General features: G+C 41.6%; 1 protein-coding gene across 4 annotated transcripts in view; it reads left to right on the top strand.

The window, feature by feature from the left end:
- The window catches only part of LOC122865675 (seizure 6-like protein), a 65,360-nt gene that overhangs the window by 22,304 nt on the left and 20,110 nt on the right, over positions 1–22,946 (top strand). For all 4 annotated transcript variants that reach the window (XM_044174450.1, XM_044174451.1, XM_044174453.1 and 1 more), the window contains exons 2-10: positions 8,237–8,698; positions 10,566–10,705; positions 13,919–14,114; positions 16,411–16,596; positions 17,420–17,591; positions 18,163–18,329; positions 18,836–19,030; positions 20,239–20,377; positions 22,562–22,758. In XM_044174450.1, coding sequence (XP_044030385.1) covers positions 8,237–8,698; positions 10,566–10,705; positions 13,919–14,114; positions 16,411–16,596; positions 17,420–17,591; positions 18,163–18,329; positions 18,836–19,030; positions 20,239–20,377; positions 22,562–22,758 — 1,854 coding nt within the window. The remainder of the gene's footprint in view (positions 1–8,236; positions 8,699–10,565; positions 10,706–13,918; positions 14,115–16,410; positions 16,597–17,419; positions 17,592–18,162; positions 18,330–18,835; positions 19,031–20,238; positions 20,378–22,561; positions 22,759–22,946) is intronic.

Below are 22,946 nucleotides of genomic sequence, written 5' to 3'. Positions count from 1 at the left end.
CTTGCATGTTCGAAATTTGTTTAAGCAGTTCTGCAATCTGATTTTCCCACATGGCTGCTGTCAAAAGATCGATTATAAACTGTAGTGAGCTTGTTTTTAATATTATTACAGCAGTATTTTACAATAAAACTGCAGCCTTGACTCAGACTGTGATAGCAATGAAACTGATCTTTGCTGCAGAACAGACAGACCAGCCTGCCCACATCTTCTCAGCCATCTACGGCTCCATATTGTTCTTTTTTTGTCGTCTTGCTTTCCTTTCAAAGCAGAACAAAGTAACCCTACCTTTTTCTTTTGACCATTTTCTAATCTATTACTCAAGCATGGTATGATGGCCAAATACACGATACAGGCCTAATACTAACTCAGCGGCCAAAAAAGGACTGAGGCTAAAGCTAACAGGTCCCAAATAAAAAGTCAGCATCCTCACCAGGAGATGATCCGTGTGGAAGACATGGAAACAAAAGAGCAGCATTGTGCTTGTATTACAGGCTAGCTAGTTAGTTCGAGTATTATTATTATACACTATATTAAGAGAAATGTAAAAGTAGTATGTCCTATTTACACCGTTCAGATTTTTCACTTTGACCAACAACCCAAAGGTTAGATTTATGCTTTAATGCGGCAATGTACCAAAACTTGATCTTTAGAAATAAAATCAAAAGACTGAGTTAAGAGTGTGCAGCTTTGCCCTCCTTTCTGTAGTGTCTGTTCCATTAAACAGAGCCGAACACCTCAGTCCCCAGTAATGCCAGTCTAGCAGTCAGGCCCGTTTCTGCTGTGGCTGTCACCACAGATTGGGCTGTTTGGAGACTCTCAGAATCAATAAAACTGTCTATGCACTCCACTGATGTCCTGAAATAGGCACAACTGTCCTGGTTATTGTGAGCTAAAGTACATGCTCCCATTTTCTACAAAATCCTTGTCAAGGACCAGCAAGTGGTCCCTTTCATTTTATCTTTGTGATCGGGAGGTCACCCAGATATCCCTGCACCCCAGGGAGACCCAGCACAACGTACTCCATAGGCCTTTGAAACAGCAGACATCAAGGCTCTCCCAAACAAAAAGGCGTATCTTCAGAGCACCTGCGGCCTCGTGATGGTACCGTGACCTTTCACGTCTGCACCTGCAGAGTTCAGGGCCAAATGTACAAAACAGCCAAATCAAACAGTCAATGGCTAGGACTGAACGCTGACTGATTAGCACCAGTTATTAGCAATGTGATTCATTTCATCAAGTACCTACAGTGATGTCCCTGAGCTGGGAGATACAGGTTAAAACTCTCAGTTCACCTTAGTGCACAGGTGACAGCATTTATTTATCACCTGTTTATTCTGTCCGCCATGACGCCTTCTAGATAATGTTGATAGCAGAGGAGCCCAAGGGATAAGGCTGGTGTTAGTCCACATTTTACTAATTGTCAACAAATCCCACAAAAACACCAAAACCAACAATGTGCTAGTCCGTCTCCGTACCCTAAAAAGGCTCAGTAATTTCCTAAAACAGCCGGGCACTGTAGTTTTTAGCACATGTAACTCAAGCCGGAGTAAATAGTGCATTTGTTGGGCCCGAGCGCCGACAGGCGGCAAAGGGCCAATTGAAATGCAAGGAATTATTACTCATTTCTGTATTTTTCCGAAATCAACACTCTAGTACCAGCAGCCGCAGCCGAGTCAAGTCAGGTCTAGTCGAGTATAGGGGTTCGTAGTACTGAACTGGTCTCAGCAGCGAACACACACAGCTACGGTCAGTCACCACCTGGACTGCTTATAGCTGAACCTTTTCACACAGTACTGATTGAGTTTCTAAGACTGTTTAATGTCGTAATGCTCCCGTTATATGGCTGACTGTTGGTTAGGAACATACAAAAGTCGAGTCGGTGGGCGAAGGCAGGAGTTTTTGTCATGTCAGACATTAGAGTGCAAGGCTGTGGCTATTTCCTGGAGGAAGTACGTACCAGTGTAGACCAGTAGAAAAGAATTGTTGGTTTATTTTCGGCTAGCACTAGCAGACAGTGTTGTTAGCAGTGGTAGTTAAGGACCACAGCAGCATCTAAATGGACCAAAGTGACATTTGCAGGTGCGTTTACATGCTGTTTAATGTGCTGCAGCTGAGCAGCTAATTAGCAGTTTTCCCCTCTGAATGTGTGTCTGGTCGCTCGTTCAACAATAAGAGTCAATACGTGTGTTGATGTTTGGAAGTTAAGGCTGTAAGTGGCCCTGTGGTGCGGCAGGCTGCTGTCTGGCTGTCAGTGTGACCGTCGGCTCCGCCTGTGACACAACGCTGCAAAGATAATGGCCGCCATCATGAAACCAAAAAATATCAATTTCTCCCTTTCGGTTTCTGATGTTTTTTCTCAAAGGAGAACACAGGACATCCAACAGATATGTTGCCGTTGGTGACAAAAACTATGCACTTTAACTGTAGTCGGACGTTAACCGGGGACACTGACATGAACAGGCTGAAAACAGACTGCAGCAAGTTTGACTGGCTTCATCTCATTTTTCTGCAAACAGTAACACCTGAATTTGAAAGATAATGTAATCACACAAAAGCTTTGTTTCTGTCTCTTTAGGAGGACAATTTGGGAAGAAACTTTCTTCAGAATAAAACAATCATTACTTGCAATCGCACTGTGATTTATTTTGCACACCCCGAACAGATATTCTCAAACTGTGTTCTGGTGTGTAGAGTCGGGTGGTTATCTTTGCACACACAGGCAGGAGGTTCAGGCTTCTGCCACTGCTTCGGACCTTTGTCATGCCAGCCATGGCGACGATCCCACTTTATTAGGTTTAAAGTGTTCAAGCTGCTCAGTGGTTCTTTTCTCGTCCCACTTGTGTCATATGACCTTTTCTGCTCAGCGTTCAGACCGGTGGTGCACTATTATCCTGCAGCATTATCGTTCCTCATTACTCCTCGCCTTTAGTTGCTTTTTTCCCCCAGTTGCTTTTCTGCGAGCTGTATTAATGCTGCAGTCCCAGCAGTTTGGTGGAAAACAAGCAGCGGCTGATTTCACTGATTATTTCCTCCCCTCTGATTGAAGGTGCCGATCACTGAAATCAGCTGCTCTGGTTTTGTGGAGTGGAATAAAAAACCTGCAAACTCGTAGCTCTCGGTAGCACTTTAAATGAGAGCCGAAGCTTTAAAGGAAGATCTCAAACCACACAGAACCTGATCGGTGCTTTTAAGGTTGTTTTAAGGTTGTTTATTTCCTCATTGTTTCATCCTCTTCATCATCTTTGTTATTAAATCGCTCTTTTTTCAGTCTTCTCCACGTACTGCGTGACGAGTCTCTTGGCTGACAATCTTCTCAGAAAGCTGAATGCCCCATCAAACTATAGCCGTCACAATAACGAATGTCACAGCAAATTTCCATCAAACAAACCTCAGAAATGCCACAAGTCTGTCAGCCTTTATCAACGAGCCTATTGTCTTCTCCCCAGAACCAAATGGTGCACGTTCATCTTTAAAACTGCGATGGTGGAAATTGTTTCTAAACACAATCTGTGCTTTAATGGACTTCACAACATCTGGGCTTTAATTATTCATCTGATGAGTGAACCAAATTTCTCAGGTAGCAGCGCAGCTATGGAAGCTGTCAGCACATTTTTCTGATATATGGCAGGAAATTAATTATACATTATGTTCAGCAGGCTCTGCTTTTTAAACTCAATCAGAAAGACTATGGCAAAACATTTTCTATACCCAAGCCCATTGATTTCTCATTTAAAGAATACTGGCGGTGTGCCTGTGTGGTTAGATATTTGGGTTCAGACCATAGAGCTCATCATAATTCTGCCCCATTCTCTCTGTATTCATGTGTCTCTCTCCTAACGCATTGTTTAGATGGTTCAAAGTCAGATGATGACCCTCTTGTTATAAATGAGGTAACTGGGATGAGTGCAATAACAAAACAAAGGCTCGGTGAGTGTTAATGCGCACACACACACTGGAGACCAATTAAGGACAAAGGATCGTCAGCCACCAATGGCTCAAACGCTTTCGAGAAAATTCTGTCAACACAATAAAGATAACAAAACCACAGATGTGCTGCTCGGCAACAGACTAAGGTCTAATTTAGTGCTCGTTCTGGAAGGGTCCCTCCCCGCTCTGATAGCCTCAATGTGACTTACCACAGAAATAATCTTACGCCCCTATACGACCACCAGCGTTAATTATTTCAACTTCGTTTCTGAACAAAGATGGAGAAAGCAGGAAGCACAAACCAGGGCGCTAGCGAATTCAAAATGTTTCGTCGTTGCAGCTGGGAACAAAACACGGCGCCAAAACTGAATTCATCCAGAAGTGAACTTGTTTAGGCTGCAGTTTGTAAAATCAGTTTTCTCGGCACGTTATCTTCAGCTTCTGCCCGCCGGTAGCAGCATGTGGAAGCTAAAGATTAAAGGACAGGTTCATAATAAAACAACAGTGTAGTGTCCATGTGGACACTGAAACAGGTTTTGCTTGCTGTAATCATTGCTTCCGTTCATACTGGACATTGAATGTGCTTCCAGTGTAAGTTTATTTATTGGAAAGTTTGTCTGACTTTAATATGAAGTTTCAGCAGTCCAAGTTTGACAAATCAAGTGGCTATCTTCCAAAACGTTTAGTACAAAGTTCCCTGTTTGCGTTACTCTTCCTCCACCGGCGCTTAGCAAGCAAACACTGTCCTGGGAATCACAAGGAAAAGGAATTTCGTACTAAAACATAATATCCACTTTGATTTGTCTAACTTGCTGCTGATGCCTCATATTATCTAAACAACGCTTAAAAGCTCTGTGGAGCTGACGGGAACTGCAGAGGCGGGTGATCGTTAGCTGTGGGTTTGTGACTATGAGCGAGCCCTGTCACCTTACACGTGTTCATCCGATCCATTGCTGATATAGAAATATCGATTTGTGCAGCTTTAAAAGAGGGAAGGACTTCAGCTCTCTATTTGTGATCAATGACTTGATTGAGAAATGATGATTGTCAGGACTGAAATGACAAGCTTCAAGCAGCAACAATCATTAATCAGAGCACATTACTTACAGGTACAATGAAGCCTTGTCTTCCTGCTGAGCGATTTTGACAACGATTGGAGGAAGCATTACAGAGATATGGCTGACCTCATGCTTTTGTCTTCACTGCCAACGTTACCACAGCAAGAAATGATGTTCTGACAGAACGGAGTTAATATTAAAACTTCCCCTCCTACTACAAGGAACTGAAAAATGAAAAGTCTATTCACCTGCTATTGAGACTAATGAGCAAGTCAGTTATTATAGATGATTCATGCACTCTCAGTTCAGAGTACACACAACGTTTCAGCGAGAATTTCCTGCTCACCTGTGGCGTTAATTGTGGATTAACAAGCCTCATGTTCCACATATGACTCTGCTAGCTGTGTCGGGGTTTTCAATGCTATAATGGCTGGTGACAATAGACAATCATGTTGTCTCGTTGAGATCAAGACCTGTTTTTAAAGAGAGACCTTAGGACAAAGAAATATTTATAGTCACACGACCAGCACACAAGAGACAACATACCGATATATAAAGACAGACAACCAACAATCTAGCAATAAACAGAATGAATAAGAACAATCACAAGAATCGTGAAAACATCAGATAATAAAACTTTAAAATCTTCAAGAGGACTGAAAGAGTCTAGCTAATAGAAGCTCTTTGCAGTTCATTAGATTTAAAAGGTGCGTGGTACCTGGATCCAGTTCTGCCAAGGTGAATACATATGTGGAATATCTAAAGTCAAGTAACTGGATTGTAAACTGTAGTTACAAGATTTAAATGAGAGAAGAGATGTGAGGTGGTTTGGAAGCTTTAACAGTAAGTAATGACTTTATTTATAAAGCACCTTTCAAGAGCAGATTGTCACAAAGTGCTTCACGAAAGAAATGCAGCAACTGACATAAATACAGATTTAGGAAGATTAAAACAGCATAAAGTCGAAATACATCAAGATAAGAGTAAAATACACAATTATCCACAGATCTGAAGTCAAAGGGAGAGAGTTCCACAGTTCACAGCTCACTCTCCTTTAGTTTTAAGCCTGGATCAAAGGTCTGACCCTGATCAGAGGAGCTCAGAGACCTGCTGGTGGTGGAGGACTGCCGTAGATCTCCAGTGTAGGCAGGTGTCTGACCATGCAGCGCTCTACAAGTGATCACAAGAACCTTGAATTGGATTCTGAGTTTGATGAGGAGCCAGTGAAGAGGAATCAGGATCAGTGTCACACGAGACTTGTTGGAGGACTTGTTAGTGCCTGACCGAGAAAGTGGCCGGCCAATTAAAATCCTAGCTGCAAGAAGTGTTTGTAACTGGGAAATAAACCGGAGAGAAGTCTTTTACCAGCATATTCTTCTCAATCCTTACAGTCAGTGAGAAAAGCCTTCTCCGGTCATTTATATCTCCAGACTGGGTTTGGTGATTTGTTTAAAGTACTAAGACTAAGAGTCGACAGCCATGCTAGCGGCTCTGTGAGGCTGTACTTAAGCACAGGGGTTGCTGTGAGCTAAATGCTAACATTAGCATGCTAACATGCTCACAATGACAATGCTAACATACAGATGTTGAGGAAAAGATTATATACTTTATACTTTATATACTCTCTGGTACTTTCACTACCAGAAAGGACTGACAAGTTTATTTTCCACTCAGGCTTCTTATCTTGGTCACACCTCTTTAATAACCAAATTTAAGTTATTAAGGTGTCATGTGACATAAGTCTGTGTACACAGTCACATTGTGGGGACTCGCCTTCCTTATGGGGACAAAATGCAAGTCCCCATAACGTAAATCAATAAATGTCAGGGTGAAGACTTGGTTCAGGTCAGAGGTGCCCAAAAACTTTCCTATGAAATTAATCTGGATGGAAAATTTTACATTACATTAAAATGTATTATATTTTATAGAAAATTCAAAATCTAAAATAAAATTTCAAAATAATGAAAAACACTACTCTTTAATCTGCCTTACAGTAATTTCATTAATTTGCAGAGATGAGCCATATGCTTCTGTTTGGGAGCATAAACATATTTAACAGGACAGAAACCTGAAGCATGAAACTCAAGGTGCTTTCAGCTGATTTCCAGAGCGGAAATTTGACTTCAGCTTGAAAAACTGACAAAAATATAAAGTTAAACATCACAGTGACACTGAATAACAAATCAATATTGGACATCAAACAATTAAGTTACACATCTTCACAAAATGCCCCCCTACTACAGACAGTATTACATTAACTAAACCTAAACTTTAGGTTAAGGTAACGGTTATGATTAAGGTTAGGCAAGTAGTGGTTACGGTTATGGTAAGTCTCCAGGGAATGTATGTAAATCAGCGTAATGCTGCCGAAAGTGAAGGAAACACGACCGTGTGTGTGTGTGTGTGTGTGTCAACATCTGCTGCTGAGTAGCTGCCTAAATAATTGCAAGCTGTGAAAGCTGAAATGAGTTTCTTGATGATGGCGTTTTGACACATTGAGCGTACTGCAGGTATATCCAGAAAAAAAAAAAGAAAAAAGGCTATTTATTTTCTGTCTGGAGATGAAAAACAGCAGAACAAGAAGAAGGTGCTTGCGTTGTTGACAACACAGAGAGGATATTTTCCCCTGACTTATTTCCTTCTTGATAAAAATGACAGCAGCAGCACGCCTTCGGCCTGCGTGGTTTTGACCGAGGAGCGTTTAAACGACACTCAAATGTAGATTAAAGTGAGACTGCACCACAAGCACTTCTTCAGCTGGAGTGTGAGTTCGGCTGCTGGTTGTTGTGAGGGTGGACCGCAAAGTACGTGGGCAAGAAGACAGGGGGTGTATGTGAATGTGTGTGTGTGTGTGTGTGTGTGTGGGTTTGTGTGTGTAAATGCTGGTCTGTGCTGTTTTTGAACTAAGCTGCTGGAGATGGCATTTTAGCATGCACGGCAGAGCGGTTTGCCTGTCTATGCATTTCGTTTTTTTTTTTGTTGTTGTTGCTCCCCCCCTCCCTTCGCTCGGCTCCTGTCATGCTTAACTGCCCTGTCTCTCCACTACATCGTCTTATTGTGTGTGTGTGTGTGTGAGTGTGTGTGTGTGTGCTCAGTTTGTTGTGTGTGTGAATAGTGGAGGTAAGCTCGACTGGGCTTTGGCTGTGCTGGATAGATAACCCCACTCCTGATAGGACCAGCACCACCCGGAGTCGTGCTCCCAGGGCATTTTCAAAGATTTATTTTCATCCCATGTTTTCCACTCTTTTCAGATAAAGAAAGCCCCACAGCCTCACCCTCTACCCAGTCTCCAGTGGTGACACCAGAGAGCACAAAGGAAAGCAGCCCCAAAGGCAAAAGCTCCAGCGCATTGGCTGGAGGTTTGCTACAGTCAGTGCTGACTCAAAAAGGACAACTTCTCTCCCAGAAAGGGGAGATACTCCCCTCTACTCTGCCCCACAACCTGCTCCCTCTTCTGGGCAGAGGACTCAGCATCAGCTCCCTCCCTGGAAGTCATTCCCTGGAGCATCAAAGCGGGGGATTACTGAGGAGGGTAAAACCCCCAGCATCGGCTGCAGTGTCAGGCCGAGGCAGCGATCCAACTGAGCCTCTTCCTACACACACACACTCCCAGCTGCCTCACACTCAGACACACACCCCTGAGCAGGAGGCTGAGCTCACCACTGTGGGCACGATGCTGGACATGGACACAGACACAGGAACACCTTCATCAGGTAAGAGTAGTCATCATTTAGTCTGAAGTATGCACACTATTTTTAATTCAGTCAACGTCTTACTAAGTACATTTACTCAAGTGCTGTTCCTAAGTAGAATTTGAGGTACTTGTACTTGAATACTTCCAATTCATGCTACTTTTTACCCGACTACATTTCAGAAACCAATCTTGTACTTTCCAGCCATGCTACCACCACTTAGCCTGAAATATCTCAACAACTGTTGGATGGATTGCCATGAAATTCTGTACAGACATTCGTGGTGTCCAGAGGATGAAACCTAATTACTACAGGGTGATCCCCTCACTGTTCCTCTGGCGCCACCATGAGGTTTAGTGTGAAAGGTCTCAACAACTGTTGGATGGATTGCCACAAAATGTAGTTGTGACATTCACGCTCCCCTCAGGATGAACTGTAATAACTCTGCTGATCCTCTGACTTTCCATCTAGTGCCACCATCAGGTCGACATGTTAACGTGTCCGACACTTTGGTTTCTGACCAAACACCTGCAGAGCTGCTGACGCTCCCATCAGCCTCAGCTGCACTCTGTGTTCACTGCTAATTAGCAAATGTTAGCATGCTAATACACTAAGCTAAGATGGTGAACATTGTGAACATTATACCTGCTAAACATCAGCATGTTAGCATTGTTTTTGTGAGCGTGTTAGCATTCTGATGGTAGCATTTAGCTGAAAGCACTGCTGTGTCTGCACAGCCTCACAGAGCTGCTAGCGTGGCTGCAGACTCTTAGTCTCGTTACTTCACTGCATTTATCTGATCACTGGTTGCTTTGTAGATTTAGATTTTGAACACAAAACTAATGATCGCTGTATAAACATGATGCATTGTTACAGATTAAACATTAAAATGCTGCTTACATGTTAATTTATATTTATATTTATATATAACATTGTATTATATTAATGTATAATAATACTACGTTACTTGAATTTTGTGACATACTGCCGGAGTTGCACTACTGGACGACTTTTGCACAATTCACTTATATAGTCTAAGGTATTGTAATGTATATTTTGTATATAGCTTTTTTAATGTCATCGCTCTAATTTCTTTAAATTCTTATTTTATTTTATCTATTTTTTTATTTTATTAAAATCTTTATCTTTTCTTCTTACCTCTCAGCCTGCTGCTGGTACATGTGAATATCACCTCTTATCATATCTCTTAACTTAATGCATCTTTAAGAGTATTATAATATATAATAATAAAACACTGACAGGAGACATTCTGTTGTATAATGACTACATTTACTTTTGATACTTTAAGTACATTTTGCTGATAATGCGTCAGTGTTTTTGCTAACGCATTCAAAACATTACTTAAGTGAATGTACAGAAGTATCAGTAAAATGTACTTAAAAGTAAAATGTGTTCATTCTGCAGAAAAATGGCCTGGGTGACTGATAATATATATATGTTGGATTATTTTGAATGATGCATTAATGTTAAAGCAGCATTTTAATGTTCCATCAGGTTGAGGTGGACCTACTTTATACTAGACTCTGGGTTTGTGTTTTGTTTGCAAACTCTTAATCTGAAACGTGACCAGTAACTTCATCTGTCAGAGAACTGTAGTGGAGGAACGACCACTGATCTTACAGAAATCTTTAGAGGAACGGAGAATGTGAATGTTTATTTCAAGTCACTGTTAACGGCCTCGAGTCCCCGCTGTTCCCTGAGTCTGCTGTGTAGCCGTTTTGATCCCTGTAATTTCTGTCATTAATTATACACAGCAGGGATTTCCAATGAGTTTCCAGTCTGGCTCACATTAATGGGATTACAAGGCAGGGTTGAGAACAAAACAATAAGGCCAACTGCAAAATAAACTCCTTTGCTTTCTCCTCAGCTTTGTCGAGCTGCATGGTGAATTTCTCAGACCCGGAGGGATACATCGACTCCTCTGATGACCCCCCTCTGCCGGACGGCGCCTTCTTGCACTGCACCTACACAGTGACCGTGTACACCGGCTACGGAGTGGAGCTGCAGGTACACACAGCTACACTGCTGTTAAACCAGCGCACACTAACTGTTAGCAGAGTAACTGCTTGTCAGGCTGAACATCATTGTGCTGAAAGGCAGTGCTGTGTTTGTGTCTGTTTGTTTTTGACCATGAAGATGCTTCTGATCTGATCCCAGGTTGAACTCTGCCCCCTAGTGGCAGCTGTTGGTACTGCTCCCTCTCCCTCTCTCTCTGTCTTCCTTTGAAATTCAAATGGCTTTATTGGCATGACCATAATCACATAAACTGTGGTGTAAAGTAGCATATTTACTCAAGTACTATACTTAGGTATAATCTTAAGGTACTTGTACTTTACTTGAGTATTTCCATTTTATGCTACTTTATACTTCTACTCCACTACATTTCAGAGGGAAATATTGTACTTTTTACTTTGCTACATTTATTCGGCAGCTTTAGTTACTTTTCAGATTAAGATTTTACATTAAAAAACATATGAGAAGCTTATAAAATACAACACATTATTAAAGATTAAACCAGTGTTTTCCAATCTTAATTGCTTGTGACGTCTTACAAAAATCAGTGTTTAGTTTGGGCCTCTTGTCATGTTTCAGATGTCTCTGAGTTGTTATGTTCCAACAAAGAGACATTTCCCCTCTAAACTTCTCACAGGTTTCATTTAAATTATTGTTTTTAGTCCAAAGAGGTCAAATTATCCAATGTTTTACAAAAAAACAAATGTTAGAAAAAAGTACAAAAAAAAATGTGAGAACAGATTTGTGTATCAGAACTTTGTTTTTCCTTCTTTCCTCTCCCATTGATCATCTCACGACCCCTCAGATTTATCTGGTGACACTGTGGAGGGGCCCGACCCCTAGGTTGGGAACCACTGGACTAAACTAGTTAACTGTATATAAAGTAGTTAAAACTAGCTAACTGTATATAAAACAGTTAAAACTAGCTAACTGTATATAAAGCAGTTAAAACTAGCTAACTGTATGTAAAGCAGTTAAAACTAGCTAACTGTATGTAAAGCAGTTAAAACTAGCTAACTGTATATAAAGTAGTTAAAACTAGCTAACTGTATATAAAGCAGTTAAAACTAGCTAACTGTATGTAAAGCAGTTAAAACTAGCTAACTGTATATAAAGTAGTTAAAACTAGCTAACTGTGTATAAAGTAGTTAAAACTAGCTAACTGTATATAAAGCAGTTAAAACTAGCTAACTGTATGTAAAGCAGTTAAAACTAGCTAACAGTATATAAAGCAGTTAAAACTAGCTAACTGTATATAAAGCAGTTGAAACTAGCTAACTGTGTATAAAGCAGTTAAAACTAGCTAACTGTATATAAAGCAGTTAAAACTAGCTAACTGTATATAAAGTAGTTAAAACTAGCTAACTGTATATAAAGCAGTTAAAACTAGCTAACTGTATGTAAAGCAGTTAAAACTAGCTAACAGTATATAAAGCAGTTAAAACTAGCTAACTGTATATAAAGCAGTTGAAACTAGCTAACTGTGTATAAAGCAGTTAAAACTAGCTAACTGTATATAAAGCAGTTGAAACTAGCTAACTGTGTATAAAGCAGTTAAAACTAGCTAACTGTATATAAAGCAGTTAAAACTAGCTCCACCTCGAGCAGCTACAACAGTAAAACGCTGCTCTAACGTTGATGCTTCAGTATTAACAATCTAATAATGTCAGACAGAATCAGATATCAGTCACAGGAGACGTTTTACTGCAGAACCAGAACTTTTACTGCAGATACATTAACTACATTTTACAGCTAATACTTCTGTACTTTTACTTAAGCAGGATTTTAAATACATGACTTTTACTTTGTAACAGCGGTCTGAATACTCCGCAGTATCGCCAAAACACTGTATGAAACGAATACTGACATTAGTTTACATGCAGTCAGGACACAGTTAAGGAAAAAATACATGTATTTAACACTTAACAATCTGAAAATGTAAGTACTTTTAAAACCTTACTGCAACAGCAGACTGAACATCTTTTTTGAAAACATTTGGACAACAGCACTCTTTCTCTCTCATACACACACACTATGGTTGCCTTTCTATGCTTGTGAGGACCCTCATTGACATATTGCCTTCCCTAGCACCTAACCTTAACCTTAACCAGCACAACTAAATCCCTAATCCCAACTCTTACCTTAACCCTGACCTAAACCTAACTCTAACCTTAACCTTGAATTGGTCCTCAGAGAGATAGCAGTACAATGTCACACACACACAATTTAATTTCAGTTCACTGCAACTGACAGTTTTATTGGTACGGCACAGAGATTTCATGTATTACCAAAGTCACTGATTCCCACATTTTCGAACAGGAGTTTAGCACTCTTGTTGTTTTTTCTGCTCACCAAGGAATTTGCAACATCATGATGCAAACTGAAACCCAGAGCCAACGACAGAATCGGCCCTGTGCTGCAAACAAGGGCTCATGAGCACAGCGGCTGAATGTGAACAAGAAGATTAAGGCAGCAAATAAGTTACAGCTGAATTTGAGCTGTTTATTCATCCACATTTAACCTTCTTTATACTAGTTTGCATTTACTCAAGCACTGTACATAAGTCCAGATTTAAGGTACTTTACTTGAGACTTTTCTTTTCATGCTACTTTCTACTTCCACTCCACCGCATATTGGACTTTTTACTCCACTACATTTATCTGACAGCTTTAGTTACTAGTTACTTTACAAATTAAGATTTGTTTTCATACAAAACATGTGAAGCGCTTATAAAATATCATGTTTATACGGCTGAAACGAAGTGGCACGAGAAGAAAATACTCAAGTACAAGTACCCTAAACGTGTATTTAAGTACAGTAGATGAGTAAATGTACTCAGTTACAGTCCACCACTGAAAACTAGACTGTAATAATTCCAGTTTATAAGGCTGGAAGCTCAGCAGGGGGAGTTATCACATCCTTTCTTTCGTGTTTTTCAGTAAGTTTCTAAACAAGCTCACAGTAAGTGATTCTCTGTGCGTCTTCCTTAGAGTAATGCGAGGCAATAACAAACATCCCTTTATAGTATCTCGTGCAGCCTGAGTACCATTATGCCTTATTTACCAGCGCACTATCTAAAAGCCAAAAAAGAAAGAAAAGCCAAATCAATAGACGAAGTCATAACTTGGAAACATTTTAAAGAGGAACAAAATCTGAGGGCTATTTTCCTGGTGTTTTATTGTAACTAGTGTCTTCCCGTGTGTCCAGGTGAAGAGCGTGAACCTCTCGGAGGGTGAGCAGCTGTCCATCAGGGGCGCAGATGAACGAGGTGCCCAGATGGTCCTGGCCAATCAGACGCTGCTGGTTGAAGGTCAGGTGATCCGCAGTCCCACCAACACTCTGTCCGTCTACTACCGCTCTACACCGGAGGGAAGCATGGGCATCTTCCAGCTGCACTATCAGAGTGAGTCCACGCTCTGGATGTGTGCACACATATAGACACGAGTGTACACAAACTCACATAAACACGCTGTACAGATTCGGCACATGTGATTTCTTCATTAGGGCTGTAGGCGCTGTTTGTGCTCTGTATACATGATAATTGCGTAATCAAAAAATCTTCTCATCTAATCACTTAGCGCTGTGATTGAATCTGTCGTGTGAATTAGCTGATTAGAGCTCTGATTAATTGGCTCTCATCTCATTAGGAGGCTGAGAATATGGGAGTTTGTATACAGTAGAGTGTGTGTGTGTGTTGTGTATGTTTCTGTGTGTGTGTGTGTGTTCGTGTGCACTTGGCTGTGCCAGCCTATAATGGATATGACAAGGACTGGAAAGGGCGGAAGCATCAGAGTGTTAAGACCCACCTGTGCCATTAATCACAGCCATCTAATCCTTTTACCTCAGCTCCAGGTAGGAGGACAGATCAGAGTGGTGCTGACTGATTCAAATACCTTTGCAGAGACAGGTGTGCTCAAGACCAGGCACGAAAAACAACACAAATAGGCCAGGGTCCCGTTCTTCTTGCTTATCCAGATTAGATTGTTGACGACTTGACATAAATCTGGATTTTTTTTTTTTTTGGTTCTTCAAAGCTGGTTTAAAATCCATCTGAAACTGTTGTCATGGCAACAAGTCCTGAAGCCCAAACCTGCAAAAGTGTATTTTACTGACAGCTGGATCGTGAGCAAGACGTGTCATGGTGAACCCCAAACATGCATTACCTTTACTGATACATGATAAAATATACAACAAAATAAATGTTTGTACACTAGAAAAAGAACCAGTCCAAATGTAGTTTGAGATGCTGTGAGAAACCAGATGTAAACTCCACCAGACCATTTAATTTGGCTTTAAAATGTGAATTTGTCATTTGAAAACTAAAATGTGTTAAATGATGAGAAATTGAGAAATTCTACAATTGCTTTTTTTATTATTATAGTTTTATTTATCATTAAATTCAGTATTTACAGTTGAGCGTGTTAAGATGTGCTAACATGCCAGCTAGCACCAAACACAAAGTATAGCTGAGACTGAAGGTCATCAATTTCGAAGTAAAGTATTGGAGATGTTGAAATTTTGACACCAGATGAAAATAGTGACGTGTCGCTTAAGTGAACGATGGGAGCCGAGGCGACCCCCCCCCTCCTTTTGTTTCATATTATACAAATTAAATTGAAATATATACAGTATGTGTCTGTATAGAGTTGCACAATTATTTATTAGCCATAACCCAGTATTTCATTAGTAGGGTGTTATTTTTGTTATACAACTAACTTTTTCTCACTTTTTAACCATCAATATGACAGATGACAATATGATTGCAGATGAAGAATCTTGCATGTTCATTTCTTGCAACAAATAAGTTCTTATGTAATATGAAACTGAGGCAGCGACCAGCAGCAGTGCTTCTTAATGAAGAGCCGAAAGAGCCGTAATTCACTTGATGAAAAGTCACCAAAGACCACGAATGTTTGTAATCCATCCAACAGTTGTCAAGACTTTCACTTAAACTGAGGCAGGGGATGACCCAAGTCATTAGGATTCATCCGCTGGGGATCATGAATATATTTACAAGCAATCCGTCCAATAGCTGCGATATTTCAGTCTGAAACTAAACAGTGCCATCGCTGCTTGCCTGGCTGGAAAACATCTTAGGAGTTCAGGTCATGTTTTTTGCTTGGACATATATCAGCTCGAGGAGGGAACTGTAATTGAAAGTCAACCGACAGATGCACCTGCGTACATACAGTGGTGACCACTCAGCTGTAGCATACACTGATTTATACAAAGTCAGCATAAAGTATAATCACGTCCGCACGTTGGCTCAGCGGTTGCTGCCTTACAGCAAGAAGGTCCTGGTTTGTTCTCACCGTATGCGTGGGTTTCCTCCTACAGTTCACAGGCATGCTGGACTCCAAAGGCCTCAGTGGGCTTCAAATGTACATACGTGTTAAAACCTCACACACTTTCCCTCTTCTGCATATCTGGCCAGTAAGTGGGCGCGATTGGCAGATTGTCTTTTCGTTATTGCAGTATTTAGTCGTATTTATTGCAGAAGTAGAAGCAGTAGCAGTATGAATACCAGTGGCTGTTACTGTAACAGCAGCAGCAGTAGAGTTGTGTACCTATAAAACATTAGTAATGGTAATAATAGTTGTAATAGTAACACAAGCACTGAGTTATTGGATTTGATGCTTACTTGCCATCCTGATACAGCACTTGTCAACCTCCTCCCTGATGTCCCCCTCTGTGCCCAGTCTTCAGGCTCAGCTGTTCACTGCCAAAGAGGCCTCACTTTGGGGAGGTGTCCGTGCTGGACCTGCTCCCCGGAGGAACCGCCCGCTTTCACTGCCACATGGGTTACCACCTGCAGGGGGAGCCGCTGCTCACCTGCCTCAACGCCTCCCTGCCGGTGTGGAGCGGGAAGGTGCCCAGCTGCAGAGGTGAGTGTTGTTGGTTGTTGCCGTGTCGCTGAGTTGTTCCCCTCTTTGGTTAGAATAAGATCCTGCAGACTGCCTCTCTCCGTGGCACCAGAACGAACCACCAGTGTCTTCGCAATTACAAATATCTGAAGCACAGCAAAGCTACTGCTGTGATGTGAATGAATGAATAACATGAGATTTTGTACAAATTTCTTTTAGCCGGCAAAACAATCTCACCTCAAGGTCCACTCAGTAGGTGCTCTGGAGCTTTCGATTGTATCACATGGTCTTCCTTAGCAGATGGAGTTTCCCAATTGTCATGCAAATGTTGATGTTCAACAAGTAATTATACTCATGGTTGATGAATCTGCTTATTGTTCTCTCTATTCATCGATGAATCGTTTGGTCAATAAAATCCCATCACAGTTTTCCGAAAGCCCCGGGTGAAAAAGCAGCAAATCATTGCATCTAAGAAGCTGGAACAAAGTGATGTTTGGCATTTATGCTTTAGAAAAAGCACCTAAACGTCCAACTGATCAACAAAATAGTTTCTGAATAATTTTCTGTCGATAGACAAATCAATTAATCGACCAATCATTTCAGCGCTACTTCAAATTTCCATTGAAAGACTTTTCGTCCGTGTTGGCTGAAAAGTTGTGAGTTGAGTTGAGTTTTCTTTTACTTTGTATAAAAAACCTCAACATGTTTTCTTGTTAGTTTGAATTCCCCATATGCAGCATACTTGTAAGTGAGAGAGCAAAAACATGCTGTACATATGCTTGTGTCTTTATGACTCATCACATTGCGCCTTTGAATAAATAAAAGTTAAAACTCTTCTGTGTAGCTCTTTGTGGGGGCACAGTGAAGAACGCTACCGTGGGGAGGGTGCTGTCCCCTTCTCCCCACCACGGGCCTAATGCCACCCAGGACCGCTCCTGTTCCTGGTCCCTGGAGGCACCCAAGGACCAGAGGCTGCACCTCCACCTGGAGAGACTGGCCTTGGGACCCACTGACAGGTAGGAGTGCCCGTCCTCGTGTGTTGTACCGGGTGTTACGCTGTTCCCTCTGCCTGGATCCACGAGTCTGAAGGTGTTTACCTTCTTTTTTATTCTTTCAGTATTGTTGGGTTTTCAGATACAGAAACGACAACATGTGACAGACGCAAACATACAACACAATATAGAACACATAGTCACTGGGTATGTAGACATGTACATTTTAATTTCCAGTTATTTAACATTAATGTACCATATCAAAGGTTATCAAATGTCAGTTTTGTCTTTACAGCTTGTTTCTGCTGCAAACAAGTGACCATTGAATTAATATCTCAAACATTATTCAGTAGCTCTTGCTGTTTCCTTAGAGGATTAGCTCTATACCAATTTCTTGTTTAGCTTTCTTGCTGGCTGCAAGCAACATTTTTGTTTATCGCTCCTTGTATAGCCTCCTAAATGTTCCCTAGTGACAGCACAGTTGTTCAGAGCAGTGGATCCCATACTGTGAGTATGTTTGTCTGTTTCAGCCGAACTCCCGCTGAAGTTTTCACTTTCACACCCACTCATGCACACAGTCTTTCCATCCCTGCAGGCTGGTGTTGTGGAGCGGGCTGGACGCTGGCTCCGTGGTGCTGTTCGACTCGGGCCGGGGCGGCCAGATACCTTTTGAGGGAGTGATCAGTGAAGGTCCAGCTGTAAGGATCCAGTTCATCACTGATCAGCCCAACCACAACATGGGATTCAACATCCGCTATGAAGGTACAAAAGCTACTAATCGCAAATAAAACAGCAGCACAATTTAATCATACTAGATGTATTGTTATATTTCTATAATTACAGTGTAATTATGTAAACAATTGCAAGGCTCTGTGTTTCTGCCTACATCGTGCACTGCCAAGTCTATTTTGGCGGGCTCGCCAGGAAGAGGGCTGGCCGTCCAACATAATCTGAGCTAAAGCTTCTGGCAATGTCAGACTGTGGAGGGATGGAAAGATCCCTTCAACGTGTTTATCCTCATCAGTGAAGAGACAGAGAATCATCTTTGCGAGAAGAACCCAGATTTAATGTGTGATTGTTTTTTGAGAAGCTACCAATCATCTTGGCATCTGTTTATGGAAATTACACAGAGAGATATCACAAAGAGAATGATAAAAATATGTCATATTCAAAAAGCCACACGGTGCGACTCTAACAAGACACATTTAGCTTTCCGTTTGAAGACGACTGAGCTTTCTGTCCGTCTGTCCTCTTATTTTCTCCCCCAGCTTTCGAGCGTGGCCACTGCTACGAGCCATACCTCCAGAATGGGAACTTCACAACCTCCGACCCGTTGTACGGGGTTGGAGCTGTGATTCAGTTCAGTTGTGACCCGGGCCACTCTCTAGAACAAGGCCCCCCGGTTATCGAGTGCATCAGTGCGAGGGATCCATACTGGAACGACACAGAGCCGCTATGCAAAGGTAACACTGAGGACAGGAAGCAGAGACAAGCACAGTTTTGCATTTTATTTTTTTAGTCTTAAAAATCTTTTACTTTTTTGTGTGAGATTTGCTTCTACAAGGGTTCCAAATCAGATTCAGGTAACTCTCCTAACTTCTCAAACTTAAATCGCTCGTTTCAAGGCCACCTGAGGTTTGATCATTAGCATAATAGACAACTGCAAATTGCTATATAAGGTTACTTGTTCTGCTCTGTTTGCAGCCAGTTTCGTTCACAAAAAAATGTCTCCCAAGAGTAAAAAGAAGAACGCGCCGTGGCTCCTGTCCCGCTGTTGGAAATCAGCAGATGAAAACAGAATAAAGAATTAGCAGTGTCATTAACTGCATCAGTCGCATTCTTTATTTGCTGTCAGGTGTTATAATGGAGGATGTTCACCACCTCTGACTGTCCAACTCCACTCGTTGATACGCTCATCTAAGTCGCCTTGCGTTATGACCGTGAGCTCAAAGAAAGCAACGGGTGCTTGGTTGACTTTTTGTTCCCGGGTTTTGCCTCTCAGGCATCATACAGTCTGCCATGGCCGTAACTTCTTGGTGGAGGTTGTTGGGTCTGTATGGCAGGTGGGAGAAGTTTGCCTTCAGGGCTTTCTGTCTTTCTTTATTCCTAAACCTAACCAATCCTGACACTACTCAGGCCTGATAAAAGTCATGTTGCTTCCTCTGCAAGTAAAAAAACACAACTTTTTATTACAGTTATTATTCTCCTAAAAAGACAGTATTATAATACTCCCCCCCTCTGAAAACCACACCTACCCTCTTGGATGTCTGTAACTTATTTAATCTCAAAATTCACAAGGCGTTGTAATTATAATAAAGTGTTTTTTGGGAGAAAGACAGACTATCTGTGCATGACTTATATGAAAGGTCTGGAATAAATATGAGAAAATTATTGAATGCCACGAGTTCTCTTAAATCACTGCAGCTGAAGAACAGATCGGTTAGTTAGCCTGACTCTGCCTACCAGCAACTCTAAAGTTCACTAATTAACACGTTATATCTTGTTTGTTTAATCCTCACAAGCTAAGCTAACCAGCTGCTGGCGCTAGCTTCATATTTACCGTACAGACATGATCACTTAACTCATGGCAAGGAAGCAAAAAAGATGCTCCTTTAAATCTTCCGTATTTCTGACTTTTACTCTCTCTTGTTCCTCGTTCTTTAATCTGCAGCGCAGTGTGGAGGCGACCTGACTGGTCCAGGTGGGGTGATTCTGTCTCCAAACTGGCCAGAGTGGTACGGAGAGGGAGAGGACTGCAGCTGGACGATACATGTCGGGGAGGACAAGCGGGTGCTGCTTGATGTACAACTGTGAGAACTACACCAGCACACGCAGACTCATAAACATGAAAACTTCTGCTCCGATCCAAAGTTTGGCCCGAAAAAGAACCAAATGTTATCATTAAAAATGTATGCGGGGAGTTGTGAGTGTGGCGACACAGTGAGGGGCCCAGCACCCCGTCTATTGATATTCCTCTAATCCTGCTCATACTGAACCATTAAATTCAAAACTTACAGAGCATGCTGATAAGACTGCCACTGCAGTTTTCACCCGAATGTTCTGCCCTCTTCCTGATTCTGTACTTTCACTGGCTCGCTCCAGAGCTGGCCACTGTGGCTAAATCTTTGGCTCAATCTTTCATCTATCCCTCGCATGTCTCAGAAACTTCCATGCTAAGCTTTGTTTGTAGATAAATGAGCCGATCCTGGTGAAGCTCGGTGCAGTCTGACTGTTTATCATTTCTCCCAGAAAGCACAGAGAAACGATGGGTTTTAAGCCTAGATTTGAAAATCTCAACAGAGCTGCCTCCTGAATTTGCAGTGGGAGTTTATTCCAAAGAAAGGGGAGCTTGATGAGCAAAGGCTCTACCTTAAAAATATTTTTGTTAAATTTAGAAACAGTTAAACAACCAGCATCAAGCGAACATAAAGGATGAGGTGGAGTATATGGAGTAATAACACTGGAGATGTGGGAGGGAGCCAATCCGTTTAAAGCCTTGTAATTCAGATAGAGGATTTGAAAATCAGCTGTGGCTTGGATTGGTGGCCAGCGCACAATGGACCAAATGAAGAACTCTTAAAGCTGTCGTGGGAAGGCCGGAGAGAAGCACATTGCGGTAGTGCTGGATGTTATGAAAGCATGCAGAAGGATTTAGTTTGATCAAATGGGCCGGATCTTGGCTACATTACGCAAAGAAGCAGATTTTGTGATTCTTATGGCTGAAAAGAGGGATCAATAACTATTTTCAAATTCTTGACTAAATGGCAGAAACTGTGCAGCTATTATTATTAATGGAAACATCCATGAAAACTGAGCTATGTCTGGCTGGACCACACATAGGTCGGATCAAAAACATTTCAGTCTTCTGGGCATTAAAATGTCGGAAAGTTGTTACACATCCTGTGATGGCCTTCTGACAAAAGCCCCAGAAGGACTCTACTGAGCATGCTCTGTGGGCCCACAGAGACTTCTTTTTGGCGCCGAGTGAGCAACTTTAATAGGAATGAACGGGGCGCCGTCTTTGAACACAGTATCCAGTTCTCCTCAGTACAGTCCACGCTAATTTCACAAGCTGGGAGGGATCATTGGCTGGTTTCAGTTCTGAACAAGATACAAAGTGTTAATTTGTGAGCTTTAGAGGTGTTGCTGAGTGGATTTTGTTTAACCTTTAGACAGAGCCAGGCTAGCTGTTTGCCCCTGCTTCCAGTCTTTATGCTAAGCTAAGCTAACCGGGTGCTGGCTGTAGCTTTATATTCACCGTACAGACATAAAAGATTAGTATTGATCTTGTCATCTAACTCTCAGCAAGAAAGCAAATAAGCGTATTTCCCAAGATGTCAAACTGTTCCTTTCAATTTTCCTCATAAACATTCATTTTAATAGTGCTGTAAATGATATTAAAATGGAAATTATTGAAGTAATAATATGATAACCTTAACTCTGCAACAGTCCAAAATAAAATAGTAAAATTACTCCAGCTAAAATATACAATTTTCCACAGTGTATTTTACAGTGCAGCTACACGACACATACTGTAAATAAGAAAGGTAAACTTAAGGTAAATCAACATGTAGTGAGTACAATAACCAAGGTTTCAATATCGCCACCATATCCTTTGAAAATCATTTTAATTCATTTTTAATTATTTTTTCCATGGTATTAAATGGGTTTGACAAGTTAAACAACACTCCCTGCAAGCACTAATCCGATTACATACTTAAATCCTTTGGTAGATTTATGCCATATCACATTTACAGATATTTCAATTTTCAAAAACTGCATCTTTAAGAAGCCTCTGCTCTGTGGTGAAACGCGTCTCTGGGGCAATAAAAACATGGCTCTGTTTACAGACTGTTAAACACTTCGCCTGTGGACGAATGCAGCGTTTAGCCTTTGAGGTCAGCTCGTCTCCCACGCAGTCGGCTGTCGACACGACTGCACTCTGAGTCGTCATAACTGATACCGCTGGCTGTACTCTCTCTTTCCGTCCTCAGACTGAACATCAGCGACAGTGACATGCTGACCATCACTGACGGCGATGAAGTCACGACTCGTATCCTGGGGCGGTACGTCGGAGGAAGCAGCCCCTTCAAGCTCGCCTCCACCACCCCTGACCTCACTGTCACCTTCCACTCCGATCCAGCGGGGCTCATCTTTGGCAAGGGCGAGGGCTTCATCATCAACTATATGGGTAAGAGTGACACTTCAAAGCAATTTCACATCAAACTGCACAACCAAAGCCTGGTCTCACATTACTGGGTAAAAATATCAGGAAGTATGAAAGGCGAAATCTGAAGATATTCTATATTTTCCTTCTTGTCAACATGTTCAGACTCAAACCAGCAGTGAACGTATCTGCTAACAGGTGTGTGTGTGTGT

The sequence above is a fragment of the Siniperca chuatsi genome, linkage group LG18, assembly GCF_020085105.1.
Source record: "Siniperca chuatsi isolate FFG_IHB_CAS linkage group LG18, ASM2008510v1, whole genome shotgun sequence".
Taxonomy (NCBI): domain Eukaryota; kingdom Metazoa; phylum Chordata; class Actinopteri; order Centrarchiformes; family Sinipercidae; genus Siniperca; species Siniperca chuatsi.
This window is presented reverse-complemented; position numbering and strand designations above follow the sequence as displayed.